Here is a 14,552-nt window from a genome sequence, read left to right as displayed (position 1 = left end):
TCCACGAGACCTCTGAAGATGTCCTGTGGGATCTGCCACCGAGATGCTAGCAGCAGATCCTTTAAGTGCTGTAATCGCATCAGTGAAACTTTCTTAGAGCACTTTTGGTAGGTACTGACCACTGCATAACAAAAACACCCCACAAGACCTGCCTGATGTTTCGGAGATGCTTTCACCTCTCAGGTCTTGAAACATTACAGTTGGGTTCTTCTCAAAGTGGCTCAGACCCTTGTGCTTGACCATTGCTCCTGCTTTGAACTCAAAATATATGTGTATTTTTGTGAGAAAAAAGTTAGGACAACCCCCCACATTTATTGCCCCACCAAACACAGCATTTGAGAATAAGAACCTCAATCAATATCAAGTGTGGAGCTGGAAATGTCGTGGGTGGGGGTTGCTGTGCTGCAGCAGGGCCTGGCAAACTTTCAATAAATAAAATCTTCATTGTATCCAAAGTTGCTTGAGGAAAATCCTGCTGAAGTGGTGCTGGTTCATGCAACATGACAGTGACCCCAAACATTTCAGTAAATCTACCAAGCAATGGGGAGTTTTAAAAAGACCAAGTCCACAGCTTGGATCTTAATCCTTTTGAGATGATTTGGGGGTGATTTCCAAAAGGCTGTACATACAAGAAACCCCTCCAACATCACACAGCTGAAAGAATTCTGCATGGAGGAGTAGGAATGATGTCAGAAACTGGTAGACGGTTATAGGAAACGTCTAATTGAGGTTATTTTAGGCAAAGGGACTCTTTCTGTGTTTTTAATTTTGGCTTTACTGAAATTTTATTTGAGTGTTATCTATATTTTTGGCTCAGTAAGGATTTATTCAGACTCTATTTCAATCAATTTGATTTTGAATGTGCCTTCTCTTCACCTTTCGGTCTCCAGCAACCCAAGGACTGCATGCGCCTGGACGAAACCATGCTGGTTAAGCAGCTGCTGCCGGAGATCTGCCACTTCATCCACACATACAGGGAAGGGAACCAGTACGCAGCTGAGCTGCGGAGCTCTGCCTCCGGGGTGCTCTTCTCACTCAGCTGCAACAACTTTAATGCCGTCTTCAGCCGCATCTCCACCAGGTATACAAGTCAAGTCAAGGGGCTTTTATTGTCATTTCAGCTTTGTACAAGTACACAGTGAACTGAAATTACGTTTTTTTCCAGAACAAGGGTGCCACATGGAACAAAACGAGAACCAAAAAACAGTACAGACAAAAAAACAATACGGCACTGGACAGTCAGACACAGTACAATATATACAATAAATATGACTATAAGTAGAGGTATTGAGTGTAAGGTGCATAGAAATTTAACATGCTGTGACGTTATATGCAGACAGCATGCAAGGCACATGAAACACAGCAGGTACTGAAAGTATGGAATATATAAAGAAGATAAAAAGGATGCAGACAGATTAAAATGCTATGAGTCGTGGGGGTGGGGGTGGGGGTGTTTAGTTTAGTGCTGGGTCATCCAACATCCTGACCTCACAAACACTCTTGTCGCAGAATGCAATCAAATCCTCACAACAGCGCTCCAACAAGTTTTCTTGGTGTAGTGTAGTGTGGTGTGCTTGCCAGTCAGGGGAATGGACCCTTAGCCTCCTACATGGAAGGCAGTGTTGTTGCCCACTGGGCTACACAAACTATGCTATCATTTTTAACCCGATCACATTTTCAACAGTCCAAAAGCACAGGGCAAATTTGTGCAAGATCTTAAACTTCTAAATCTTAAAAAAGTTTTTCAAAATTTTCATTGGACACATTACAATTTTTCCTTTACCATTTAAATATTGATGCCCTTGTTCATTACACCTTCCTGTGAGCCACAGACATCTTCATCCTGTTGCCTAGAGCTGTTTAGCACCACCTCTCTTGTCTCCTCTGTGTGAATCTTAGTCAGACTCTGGCCTTAGATCATCGCTTTCACTTGGAGAGTTGGATAAGAGTTGAATAACTGCATCTCTATCTCAACCACTCCAGTGTTTTGCTGGGTGTGAAGCTGTGGCTACTGGTTTAATCATGAGCCGTGACTTCACAGAGAGCGTTCTCCTCAATTCCACTCGGATGCCTCCACCGTTCTGGCTTTTAGCTTTCATGCCTTGCTTCTTCCTCAGCACAGCAGGCTTTCAGGTCAGGCTGTAGTAGTGTATTGGGAGGTAGCTGCAATGTGGTGCTGGGCGATATGACCTCAAATCAGTATTACGATTAATTAAACGTTTCACCTTGGTTATGACTTGAATGATTATATAATAAGCTGCTGCTGGAGTTGCTCAGTTGGCTCAGTGTTTCTCCTCAATGTTGCTTCCATTGTTCCATGTTCATGCAGGTTACAGGAGCTGACCGTATGCTCAGAGGACGCTGTGGACGTTCATGACATCGAGCTCATCCGGTACATTAACGTGGACTGTTCAAAACTCAAAAGGCTCCTGCAAGGTTTGTGATTATATATATATATATATATATATATATATATATATATATATATATATATATATATATATATATATATATATATATTTATTTATTTATTTATCTGGCTTCATCTGGCACCTTTGTGTAATCCTGTTGAGTTGAGGAATCAGTCAAATACAGCTCCTGTTACATAGGGTATTCCTCAAGGCTCTGTTCTTGGCCCCCTGCTTTTTTTTTATCATCTATAGTCTACCCCCTTTTTTTAAAATATTTTTTTTATTTCATTACTCTGCTGATGGCTCTCAAATTTACCTCAATATCAAGCGAAAATGATGAACACATGTCCGTCTTTCCTGCAGAAACGGTGTTCAAATTTAAAGCCCTGAAAAAGCCGGCTCAGTTGAGTGTCATCTGCAGTCTGGAGAAGGTATGTTCCTGTCTTGCTTCCATGCTCAAATCACAGGGAGTAATTTGTCGCTCTCTGACGCTCTCCAGTGGTGGCTCCAACAATAACAACTAAAAGTGCAGTCAATCTTTTTTTTTTTTTTTAAGCACCATCAGCAAGACCATCCTGCTTTTAAAAGGAATAGTTTGGCAAAAAAATAACAACAAAAAACCATCACTGACTCCCGATGTGGTCGATCAGCCACAGAAATGAAGCGTTTGGTATCTGATGTATGCTGCTTTAGTTTAGAACAGGAGATGCTAGGCTAACCTTGCTAACAAACACCGGCTTTAGACCGTCACCACTTTTTATCTCTTTCCAGATCTACACCAGTTTTGGTGTATCTTACAACATTTTAGTCTATAAACACACAACTTGCACCAGATTTCAAAAGGTTTTAAGGCAAATAAATGACTATTTTAGTCGTATATGAATATGAGATTGGTGGCAGTCTGAGTCTACTGTTTGTTAGCAATGTTAGCCTAGCATCTCCTGTTCTGAACTAAAGAAGCACACTTCGGATATCAGATTTGACTCAAGTCTGGGGTGAGTGATCAGTCTTGTATAATAATTTTTTTAACCAAACCATTCCTTCAAGTGAGCGCTACAATGCCCATCAGTGAATAGGTTATCCAAGGAGTTAAATAAAGGGTCAGGCTGAGCGTGAACATCTTCATGAACATCATGAACTCGAGGCTCTTGATGATGGTCACTAAAATGTAAAGTGGTTCAGTAAAGTAAAGACCTGCTGAAATGGGTCCTAGCTTTAACAGGATATGTTTAAAAGTACGGTTAGGAAGGCTGGGATGACGTTACCTTTGGTGTATGTTTATTTGTAGGCGTTCTGGAACTGGGTGGAGAACTACCCTGATGAGTTCACCATGCTGTACCAGCGACCCCAGACAGACATGGCTGGTGAGAGTCTGGCCTGTGTTATTTCCTTTAATTATTCCGGACACTGCATTACTGCGTTACAGCACACCTACGTCACGTCTTTGTGAGTGATTACTGCATATGTTTTTTGTGTGTGTGTGTGTGTGTGTGTGTGTGTGTGTGTGTGTGTGTGTGTGTGTCAGACTGTGCGGAGAAGCTGTTCGACCTGGTGGACAGTTTTGCTGAGAGTGCGAAGAGGAAGGCAGCCGTCTGGCCACTGCAGATCATCCTCCTCATCCTGTGTCCCAACATCATACAAGACCTGTCACGAGAGCCAGTGGAGGAAACCAGGATTAACAAGGTGTGTGTGTGTGTGTGTGTGTGTGTGTGTGTGTGTGTGTGTGTATATGCAAATATGCAAAAGTCAGGTCACCTTCAGTCTCAGACCTTGCGTAGCTTGTTAGTAGAGATGTCTGAATCCGATCCGATCCAGTGACTCAGGATTAGTTCTTGATCCAGGCATTTTAAATGGATCAGGTATTGGCTTTCGAAGCCCGATTCACTCCAGATCCTTGGTTTTGTTCTAGCAGAGCACCCTCTGCCGTCCTCTAGGCGCCATTTGTAGACAAGATTCTCAGCTGCCGCTCGCCTCGAACCCTAAAGCATGGCCATTAGACGCTAACGTTACCAGTTATCAGCCAAAACGAGGCTGACATTACGGTCTGCTGTTGAAATGTTCACGACAAGTGGGCTGCCAGCAAAGCTTGTACCCAACTCTGTAACAAACTCCGTCACAACTTTTATTGCCAAGGATTTGCGTCCATGAAGAAGCCAAAATGCTTCCATGCGCTAGCTTTTATAGCAGGGGGTTGCTGGTTGTGTTTCTCGCTCCTCCACCTTGAGCCTCCAGTTGTGCAAAATCCAGATCACTATCTAGAACACCATTATAAAGAGCGGAATTGTGTAAGGCAGTGAACACACATTTCACAAACGTTGTGTGTGAGCTCGTGAGTGCATTGTGTAGAGGGTTGCCAGATTGTTACAGCATTTTTCAGCCAAAACATGTTTCAAAATCCATTAAAATGCATGAAAACAGTAACAGGAAACCAAACCAACATGGCCTTATAATTAACTGCTTATATCTTTAAAATGTGCAAATCAACTATAAATTAAGAAGGATGTTTAAATTGTTTTATTTGCATGTGTTTATTCATTTTATAATTTATAGATTTTTAATTTAAAAAAAAGTGTGTGGCACAACCATAATATTTTCACGGCATGTTTTTAATGCATGTTTTTATGATCGGACACACAACCTTATGCACACAAAGTATGACTATGCATACATATAAAGTCCTGCTTGCCTTTAAAAGCAACGCAGCATCACTGCCCATTCCTGCTTCCAGCAGCAGAACTGTGTACAGCTACACTGCAGAACTACACACTCTCTGCCAGGTTAACTAACTAAAAGGCCCTGATGTCAGTGTTGTAAAATCCACCCCATTTAGCAGGAAACCGCCTAATCTGGCAACACTGGTCGCATAAACGGTCTGAGAGACAGAATCATCTAAGAATTGATTTTTTTTTTAAAAATCCTGCTGAAAACGTGGCGTCTCTTTGTCCTTTCAGAAACTTTTTCTGGAGAACCTGAGGAAAGCTTTGGCAGGCCACGGGGTCAGCAAGCAACTAACAGAGAGTGCAGCCATCGCCTGCGTCAAAATGTGCAAAGCCTCTACCTACATCAACTGGGAGGACCACTCTGTCATCTTCCTCCTAGTGCAGTCCATGGTCGTGGATCTGAAGGTCTGTAGCCTATTGCCTTTGTTGGGCTAGTAGAGACGAGCTACATGTAGCCACAAGACAAGTGAGAGGCATGTCCTGGATGGAACCTTTATTATGCCGCTCTCCCCTAGGCTCTGTTATTTAACCCGAGCAAGCCGTTCTCCCGGGGCGCAGGCAGCCAGAGCGCGGACGTGGACCTGATGATTGACTGCTTCGTCTCCTGCTTCCGCATCAACCCGCACAACAACCAGCACTTCAAGGTCAGAGCGCCGCCGCTGCCACCTCCACCTCCTCATGTGGCCTTTATCAGTTTATCAGACAGTCACAGCTTCAGAGCCATTTCTGATCTGAGCTCAACTCTGCAGTTGTCAGATAGCACTGCAGAGTCAGATAGGAGAACTCGAGTCGGTCATTCAGAGTCAAGTTGACGGACTCTCAACTCCTCAGCCTGATTCTTGAACTGATAAACTGATGTATTATTCCACTCTGACTCGAGGCTCACAAACTGATTAAGTGATGAGCAATAAATGCAGTTAATGGTTTTATAAGCAATAAATATATAAAAATACCTGCAGTAAATTAAGACTTGTACCCCAGAGACTTGAACTCTCATTCTGTCAGACTCTCAACTCAAGGTTCGAGACTCATCTTGGACTTGAACTCCAGATACTCAAAAATCAACTCTGACTCAAACACCAGAGACTCAATTTCATACCCCAGAGATGTGACGTAGACTCTCACCCTGTTGACTCAGACTTCCAGAGACGTGACTCAGATTTGTACCCCGGGGACATGAGACTCTACTCTGAATCACACCCCAGAGACTTGAGACTCGACTCGGACTCACACCTCAGAGACTTGACTTTGACTTACACCCTGGACTTGCACCACAGAGACTCAGTATTTAAGAATCCTCTTGGACTTGAACCCCAGAAACTCAAAATCAACTCTGACTCACACACCAGAGACATTATTTCATACCCCAGAGACTCGACTCTGACTTGCCCCCAGAGACTTTTTACTTGCACCCCAGATACTTAACTTTCACTCGCACCCCAGAGACTCTGACTCGCCCCCTGGAGACTTGAGACTCGACTCTGACTCGCCCCCTGGAGACTTGAGACTCGACTCTGACTCGCCCCCTGGAGACTTGAGACTCGACTCTGACTCGCCCCCTGGAGACTTGACTTTTTACTTGCACCCCAGATACTTGACTTTCACTCGCACCCCAGAGACTCAAGATTTGATTCTGATTTGCCCCTCAAAGACTCATGATTCGAGACTCAACTAGGACTTGCACTGTAGAGGCTCGAAGCTCTAGTGGAACTTACACCCCAGAAACTTGGTATCCAACTTGGACTTCCACCCTGGGGACTCTGATAGGACTCGTACTCTAGAGACTTGATACCCAACTTGGACTTCCACCCCCAGATGCTCAAAACCTCGAGACCTGCACCCTAGACACTCGACTTGCACTTACACCCTAGATTCTAATACATGGTGAACAAGCATTTTACAAACCACTGGAACCGGCTCGAGTTCTTACATAACTAAATAGACTTAGACTTGGACTTAGTCGAGGCTTATGACATTTCTTCTTCTCCTCTTTTAGTCTCGTTCTTTCTCACTGGTCTCGTTCCTTTTCCTTTTGTCCACTCAACAGGTCTGCCTGGCCCCATCTTCACCACCCACCTTCCATTTAGTCTTGGTGAACTCCCTCCACAGAATCATCACTAATGTAAGTTCTTCCAGCACACGTTTGTGTCTGTGCTGTGCTGAAACTCTGCTGATGGTCGTTTGCTGATGGTCTTTTGCTGCAGTCTCCGTTGGATTGGTGGCCCAAGATCGATGCCGTGTACTGTTACTCTGGCGAGCTGCGCGCCATGTTCGGCGAGACGCTGGGCCGGATCACGCAGGGCTGCACCGCACACACCCCGCTGCGTTTGACTCCGGTGAGAGACTCTCATGCACACACACACACGCATTCAGCCACAGGTAGCACTTAGAGCTGGGCTAGGCTAGACTGTTAGTGCTTCATAAACACTGATCAGCTGCAGGTTTCATTACTAACAGTGTGATTAGACTGGTTTAGCAGCAGATGTTTAGTATAAATCACTGTATTCAGTACGGGAGAGTATCTGAATAGTGGTTTCTAAAAATCTGCCGTTTGGGATTACATGCATCGGGATAAATATTGTGTCTAAATATTGTAATATAGTATTTATACCATATTGCCCAGCCCTAGTCACACTTTATTTTAATGGTCCTTGGTAGATGCTCTGTAGAGACTCGCCTTGGTATTGAATGACTGAAAATGTAGCTGCTTTTTTTGATGCTAGAATCAAAATCCTGATAAAGCTGGCATGATATTCACCTACCAGACCTTAAGTGTGTGGGGCTTTCTGGAATTGTTTTTCCCTTTAGGAAAGGATCCTTGGCCGCAGAAGGATTAAGACTTGTAGTATTTATTGAAAAACCCCACACTGTGTCCACCGAATTCCTGATTTGCTAATAATAAACTTTCACTGACTAATAAGACAACCGGGCCTTTCACTGACTGACTGACTAACACTGACTCTCAGCTGCTCAGAAACCCAGGCTGACGGCCCAATGGAGACCAATACAGCCTCTGTCAACCTGTTTGATGAACAGCACCAGTGCACGGTGTTCGGTTTGACCCTGCAGGTTCACACAGTGCTCTAATTGGGGGAGCTGACGGCACTGAAGAACATCAGGTTCTAGTGAGCTGAGTTGAGTTGAATCAGGACTGGAGGAATGGATTTTCTATCTGTACTGGTCAGTGTCGGTTCGGTTTAGGGAGACAAGACAACCATGTTGACCATTTGTGACATTTTTTGTGACTCAGATGGAATTTGGCTTGCAGTGAACACACACATACACACCAGTGAAACACACACGTGTACAGAGCACGTGTGTGCTCTATTGCTGCAGCGCTCGGAGAGCAAATAGGGTGAAGGGCCTTGCTCCAGGGCCCAACAGTGGCAGCTTGCCGAGCCCAGGTATCGAACCCACAACCCACAACTCCTCAGTAGCCCGGAGCGCTTACCGCTGAGCCACCACTGAGAGACACAGAGAGAGAGAGAGAGAAAGAGGAAAACAGTGTGTGTAACAGTGTGTGTATCTGTTATCTCGTAGCTCATCTGTGAGTGTGTGCCTCTCATTTCATGGCGGTAGAGGACGACAGGTGCAGCTGCTCTCCGATAACGTTGGCTTTGTGGTGCTTTGTCCTCAGCTTCTTCTTCTGGTTCTACTTTATTTCCTCCTCACCTTCTTTTCATCTCCTCCTTTTATTTATTTATTTATTTTTATTTCTTGGTGGCTGTCGCTCACATGACCAGATGCCAACCAGTCACTGTTTTGCATGGCAGTGGGCCTCTGTTGCAGTAAGTATGCCCCTCCTGCCCCACACCCCTCACGCTCCGGTACCCTGCCCACCCTTTGCCCCTCCCTGCCCTCCCCCTTGAGGCTGCCACAGAAAAGAGAGCCCCTGTCGTCCTCCACCTTTTCTGTGCTGTGCTGCTCAGTCCTGAATCCACCACTGTGTGTGTGTGTGTGGGTGTGTTTCAGTGTGGGAGAGAGTGGGAGTGGCATGTAGCCCCTCTGCAGACTCTGGAGCCGCTTCAGTGCTCCAAGGTTAAGGGAGAAGTTCTTCAGTTTACAACAGGGGATAGTTAGCTAGGCTAATGTTGCTAACAAACGATGGCAGATGGTATGTGTGGACTGCACTTGGACTGTCACCAATCTCATCTGGGTAAATACACGTTAATGTTCTATTCAGGGCATTTAGCAGCGCTCCTAGCATGAAGGGTGGGGGGGGGGGAGGTTAGAAGTCAGTGTTTTTGGATTCTAGCCTATTCAAATCAGCTAGGAATATTATACCAATACCTAGCATCAGGGTCTGCCCGATACTCTCCAATCCAATGCCCTAAACTGTTTAACTGTTTAGATTAGCTTACAGACCCATACACACGTTATAACAAGCAGCAACACTTGCCCTTTCTTACCATGGTTTTATAGTCTTTACAAGCAACAGCTCCAATTTCAGGTGCATGTCTAAATTCTGTTCATATTTACATCTCAATTTCAGGCGTATTTAGGTGGCCAGAGAGTGTCATGGCGTGTAGGAGTGTCTCTTCATAAGCTCTGGAATTTCCACAAAGTTAACGTTAACCTATCAGAATCACGCAAAATTAAAATATAATAATAAAAGTAATAGAAAAAAGGTACCAGCAGATACTCGAATTTGCAGTATCGGCATCAGACATGGAGAAAAGTGGTATGGATACCTAGCTACTCAATACTCTCCAACATGCACTCCAATGTCAGTGTCAAAAAACATGTATCCAATCACAAGCCCTACATGAAGGCAAGATTAGTGCTGATTTAAAGAGATGGTCTTCAGTCGGACACCCCTAGCGGAGGTTCGTTCATCCAAATTCTAGGCGCTTGTCTTCCACAGATCTTGAGGGACGGTGGGTCAAGCCGAGCAGTCAAATTTTGACTTCGTAGGTTTTTGAATCTGATGCAGGCCGCTACATGGAGACGGTGAGCGTGACGGGACGAGGAACGAGCTCAGCTTGAGAAGCAGCCACCTTCTCGATAAGTTGGAAGGCCGTGATGATGGTATGTGTAGGAAGACCAGTCAGGAGGAAGTTGCAGTAGTCAAGTCTTGAAATGACAAAGGGACTGAAGAAGCACCTGGGTGGCTGGCCTGACCATCCACGACTACACCAAGGCTTTGTGCTTCTGCAGATGGAGTAACCAGTGGGTTCTCACAGAAGAAGATTGCAGGGTCATGGTGAGGTCCAGTGTGGTTTCAGTGATGCACAGCAGCTCGGCTTGCTGGGGTTGAGTTTCAGGTGGTTTCTCGTCTTGGATGGCAGCCCGTCAGCGAGATGGAGTTGAGATCAGCATAGCAGGGGAACCTCTTGATATAGAGCTGGGCTTCGGTTGGCGTTTGGACACCTGGGGGACGTTCATTCCACCACTTTGGGGTCAGGACAGAAAGTCTAGTCTAGATGCTTGTGTTCCATACGTCTTGGAGAATGGTGGATCAAGCAGTCAAGCAGTACTTAAAGCTTGAAGGTCTGGTATGGATCAAGGTTTGACCATTGACATCTGGCATGGGGTGGCTGGTTAATGTTTGCCCTTGTAGGGTCAAGGGTCAGGGTTTTGAATGCAGGAACGTTTGAAAAGGGCCCCCCCCCCCCCCAAAACCCCACCACCACCATGAAACAGTGCTGCTTTCTTGATGACCTTTTGACTTGGGCCTCGCACCTCCACCGTCACCCATGTAACGTGGGCACCTTCATCCCAGATCAAATTATATGACGGAAGATCTTTGTTTACCAGTTTGATCTGTCCTTTTCCGTTTACCTCCAGTCCTATGACTTGTTCCCTTGGTTCTCCTGGTTCTATATCTCTTATAAATTATCAATGACCGCCCAAGACATTGCTGTGACTGACCGTATGTTCTCTCTCTGTCTGTTCTAGAGTCTGACGTTAAGGGAGAAGATGACCAGCCTGAAGTTCAAAGAGAAAACCACAGACCTGGACACCAGGAGTCACAAGTATCTGCTGCTGGCCTTGGTCAAGCTCATCCATGCTGACCCCAAACTGATGCTACATGTGAGTTGTTGTGTCTTGCACGGCACTTGGTTTCTGAACTAAACAAACTATTGAGAACTTACCAAAGATGCTAGCAGTGACTGCATATTTTAGAGATGTAAAGAACCTTTCACTTGATGTAAAGGAACCAAAAGTGGTTCTTCTCCAATGGCATCACTCAAAGAACCAATCGAAGCTACACTCACTTTCTTGGAAGAGTTTGGCTCTTGTTGGAGAACTTTCGGTCATTTAGTGTCCCATAGTTTCTCACTCTGAGATAGGCTACTGCTGTGGACACTGGTCATAAAGGACCATTAAGTGGCTAGCTGAGCTAACCCGACATTCAGGCTATTTAACGTGCACAGCTTCTCAACTCTGGTCCTGGAGGCACACAGCCCTTCACATTATAGTGGCTACCCTGCTTTAACGCACCCCTGCAACTATGAAAGAGCTGCTTACTGAGCTTCAGTTTAATCAGGTGTGCTAGGAGCAGGGAGAGCACTAAAATGTGCAGGGTAAGGTGCCTCCAGGACCATGCGGAGTCCGTATATTATATGAAATAATGTAATATCTCTGGTCTCTTGGACTATATTGTGGAGGAGCAACTTCGTTATGTGGCTCGGTTGAAGCGGAGGCTTAGCTAAGGGCTTCATTAGCTAGCTCTGACTTCACTGGAGCTGCATACCTGAGCCATTTCTCTGGGTAAGGATGTTCTGGTGTTCTCCTCCACAAAATGGGAAGAGCAGATGTATGGACGTTTGGGTGGATGGTTAAGATTTAGCCCCGTCATCTCCAAATGCAGGTCTTCTTCTTAACAATGCATTGGATAGTTATATGGTGTCCCACAGCACTCAGATCTCTTTGTGTTGTGTTCATAACACTGTTGTTCAAGCAAAGTTCCCATCGACTTCCAATTATTGTGACTCCTCCTCTAACAGAGCATGTTATACTGCTCTTTCGTGTGTGTGTGTGTGTGTGTGTGTGTGTGTGTGTGTGTGTGTGCGCTCTATATCAACGGATCCTCCAACCCACCGGAGGTTCTAACACAAAGGGGACAAAGATGGCCACCCTTATTATTTCATGGAAATTAAGGAGTGCCATTGCTGCCAGGGAATGACCCGGAATACTACCTGCATCAGTTATTATTAGGCATTGTGATAGAATTCCATGTATTGACCACAGATGAAATGTGCACCCCCCCCCCCCCCCCATTACTGACCACTGTGTCTGACTGTATGAGAAACAGAACCCAGGGAAACAGGGTCAGGAGATCCAGAGCAGCACAACAGAGCTCATCACAGGCCTGGTGCACCTGGTGCCTCTCACCAACATGGGCGACAATTCCCAGGAGGCCATGGAGGTGAGACTGCTAAACACTGCTACGTTAAGAACAAGGGGGCGAATAGGAATGGGATTCTGGTGTTAATCAGACGTGTGCTCTCTTGTGAAGGCTTTGCTGGTCCTGCACCAGCCAGAGACCATTGAGCTGTGGAATCCAGACACTCCTATGGAGACCTTCTGGGATATCAGGTAAAGTAGGACGACACAATCCTGCAGATTCAACCTGCAGAGCTGTAGATTCAATGGAGGGTCTTGGGCAGCTGTAGAGTACTGCAGAGCACCGTAGAGCTTGTGGCAATACTAAGAGCTTGACCCGAGGTGAACTGGAACAGCAGGAGGGCGCATGGCCTTCAAAAGCTGAACTGGCAAGCATCTTAAACTGCGGCCAGAAATCATTAATTTGAGGGCACAGCCAGAAGGCTTGGCAATCCATTGGCGCCTGGCCTGGTCTTAGGCATCTACTGAATGAGCCACAGAATGTTAATTTCAACCTTTTGCACAAACTACCTAAGCTGCTCAACCTGACATGTTCTCACAATGCCTTCAGCTCTGAGGTCCTTTTCTTCATCTGCAAGAAGCTGATCGGCCACCAGCTGATCAACAACACAGAGATCCTGAAGTGGCTGAGGGAGATCCTCATCTGCAGGAACAAGTTTCTCCTTCGCAACAAAGTGAGCAGATTTTCGTTCTTCTTATTTCCACCTATAACTCTGGGCAAGCGCGTGGATGTCTTGTTCTCACTCTCATCTTTGCAGGAGCGAGCAACGACGGGCAGTGCAATCCCCATCTGCAGACAAGCCCAGGCCAAGCTGGAGGTTTCCCTCTACATGTTCCTGTGGAGCCCGGATATGGAGGCGGTGCTGGTGGCCATGTCCTGCTTCCGTCACCTCTGCGAGGAGGCCGATATCCGTTGCGGCGTGGACGAGGTCCCTGTGCAGACCATCCTGCCCAATTACAACACCTTCATGGAGTTTGCCTCAGTCAGCAACATGATGGCCACAGGTTTGTGCCTCCAGTAGAGGGCAGCAACAGCTTTCTCTAAATTAGTCCTATTTACATATCCCATCCTTCTCGTCTGTCCTCCTTCCAGGCCGCACAGCCCTGCAGAAAAGAGTAATGGCTTTACTGAGGAGGATAGAACATCCCACACCTGGCAACACTGAGGTCAGGACCACTGTCCCACTTCTTTGCAGGGGCCACTGCAGGTGTTGTTTGCAGTGAAATACCTGCAGCTATGCAGTGTAGTACTGGGACACTTGTATGCGAGTTGGGGAGACCCAGTCATTCCTATTTTTTTTGTTTTTCCTTTCATCATTTGTTGAATAAGGTGTTAAATTTGGCTTGGAGTTGAAATCTGCAAGAATGTAGATCTCCAGGTGGTGGGCTGGTGGCCACTGCTGTGGGGGATGTGTACTTATTTTAGCTTGGGTATTAATTAGCAGAGTGTATGCTATTGCTGTTGCAGAGATGATGGTTTGCTTATCTTTTATAGGCCTGGGAGGACACACATGCAAAATGGGAACATGCCACCAAATTAATTCTTAATCATCCAAAAACCAAGCTAGAAGATTGTCAGGTATGGGTTTTTACAAAAATATACATGGGTATATACATTCATAGATATATAAAATTACCCTCCAAAAGTTCCACATTATAACCATTTTCCACAAGTTAACACTGTTCCCTGGGATCTTAATAAAATGTCGAGCCAATTAGCCCACCCACTAGGAATCCCCCCTATCACTTGCAAGACTGCCAACACTAGGAGAGTGAGGACAAGCACATGCCTCCTCCGATACATGCGAAATCAGTCACCGCCTATTTTTGAACTGCTGCCAATGCATCACTAGGCAGCCAACATGCTCTGAGGAAAGCACCTGATTTCCAGCTCTAACATGTTATTAAACAGTGGCCTGTGCCAGCCAACATTACAATACGACTGGTGAGGGGAGAGAGAGCGTTGTCTACCCACCCAGAGAGAGCATGGCCAAGCAACTTAGTCTTGCTGAGCCCACCCGCCACACCCCCTACCTTTTTCAACCTTAGTACTTCTTTCGGCTACACACAT

At 45.8% G+C, this 14,552-nt stretch overlaps 1 protein-coding gene across 4 annotated transcripts in view; it reads left to right on the top strand.

Annotated features, from left to right (window-relative positions):
* Positions 1-14,552, top strand: part of nf1b (neurofibromin 1b) — an 84,773-nt gene that overhangs the window by 10,649 nt on the left and 59,572 nt on the right. For 3 of the 4 annotated variants that reach the window (XM_072658887.1, XM_072658886.1, XM_072658889.1), the window contains exons 4-18: positions 891-1,081; positions 2,330-2,436; positions 2,775-2,842; positions 3,700-3,775; positions 3,937-4,094; positions 5,363-5,536; positions 5,647-5,775; positions 7,179-7,253; positions 7,336-7,467; positions 11,030-11,164; positions 12,390-12,503; positions 12,594-12,673; positions 13,032-13,486; positions 13,575-13,648; positions 13,977-14,060. In XM_072658887.1, the coding sequence (XP_072514988.1) occupies positions 891-1,081; positions 2,330-2,436; positions 2,775-2,842; positions 3,700-3,775; positions 3,937-4,094; positions 5,363-5,536; positions 5,647-5,775; positions 7,179-7,253; positions 7,336-7,467; positions 11,030-11,164; positions 12,390-12,503; positions 12,594-12,673; positions 13,032-13,486; positions 13,575-13,648; positions 13,977-14,060 (2,052 nt within the window). The remainder of the gene's footprint in view (positions 1-890; positions 1,082-2,329; positions 2,437-2,774; positions 2,843-3,699; positions 3,776-3,936; positions 4,095-5,362; positions 5,537-5,646; positions 5,776-7,178; positions 7,254-7,335; positions 7,468-11,029; positions 11,165-12,389; positions 12,504-12,593; positions 12,674-13,031; positions 13,487-13,574; positions 13,649-13,976; positions 14,061-14,552) is intronic. The other variant, XM_072658888.1, reaches the window with a different exon arrangement.

This window comes from Salminus brasiliensis, chromosome 16 (assembly GCF_030463535.1).
Source record: "Salminus brasiliensis chromosome 16, fSalBra1.hap2, whole genome shotgun sequence".
Taxonomy (NCBI): Eukaryota; Metazoa; Chordata; class Actinopteri; order Characiformes; family Bryconidae; genus Salminus; species Salminus brasiliensis.
This window is presented reverse-complemented; position numbering and strand designations above follow the sequence as displayed.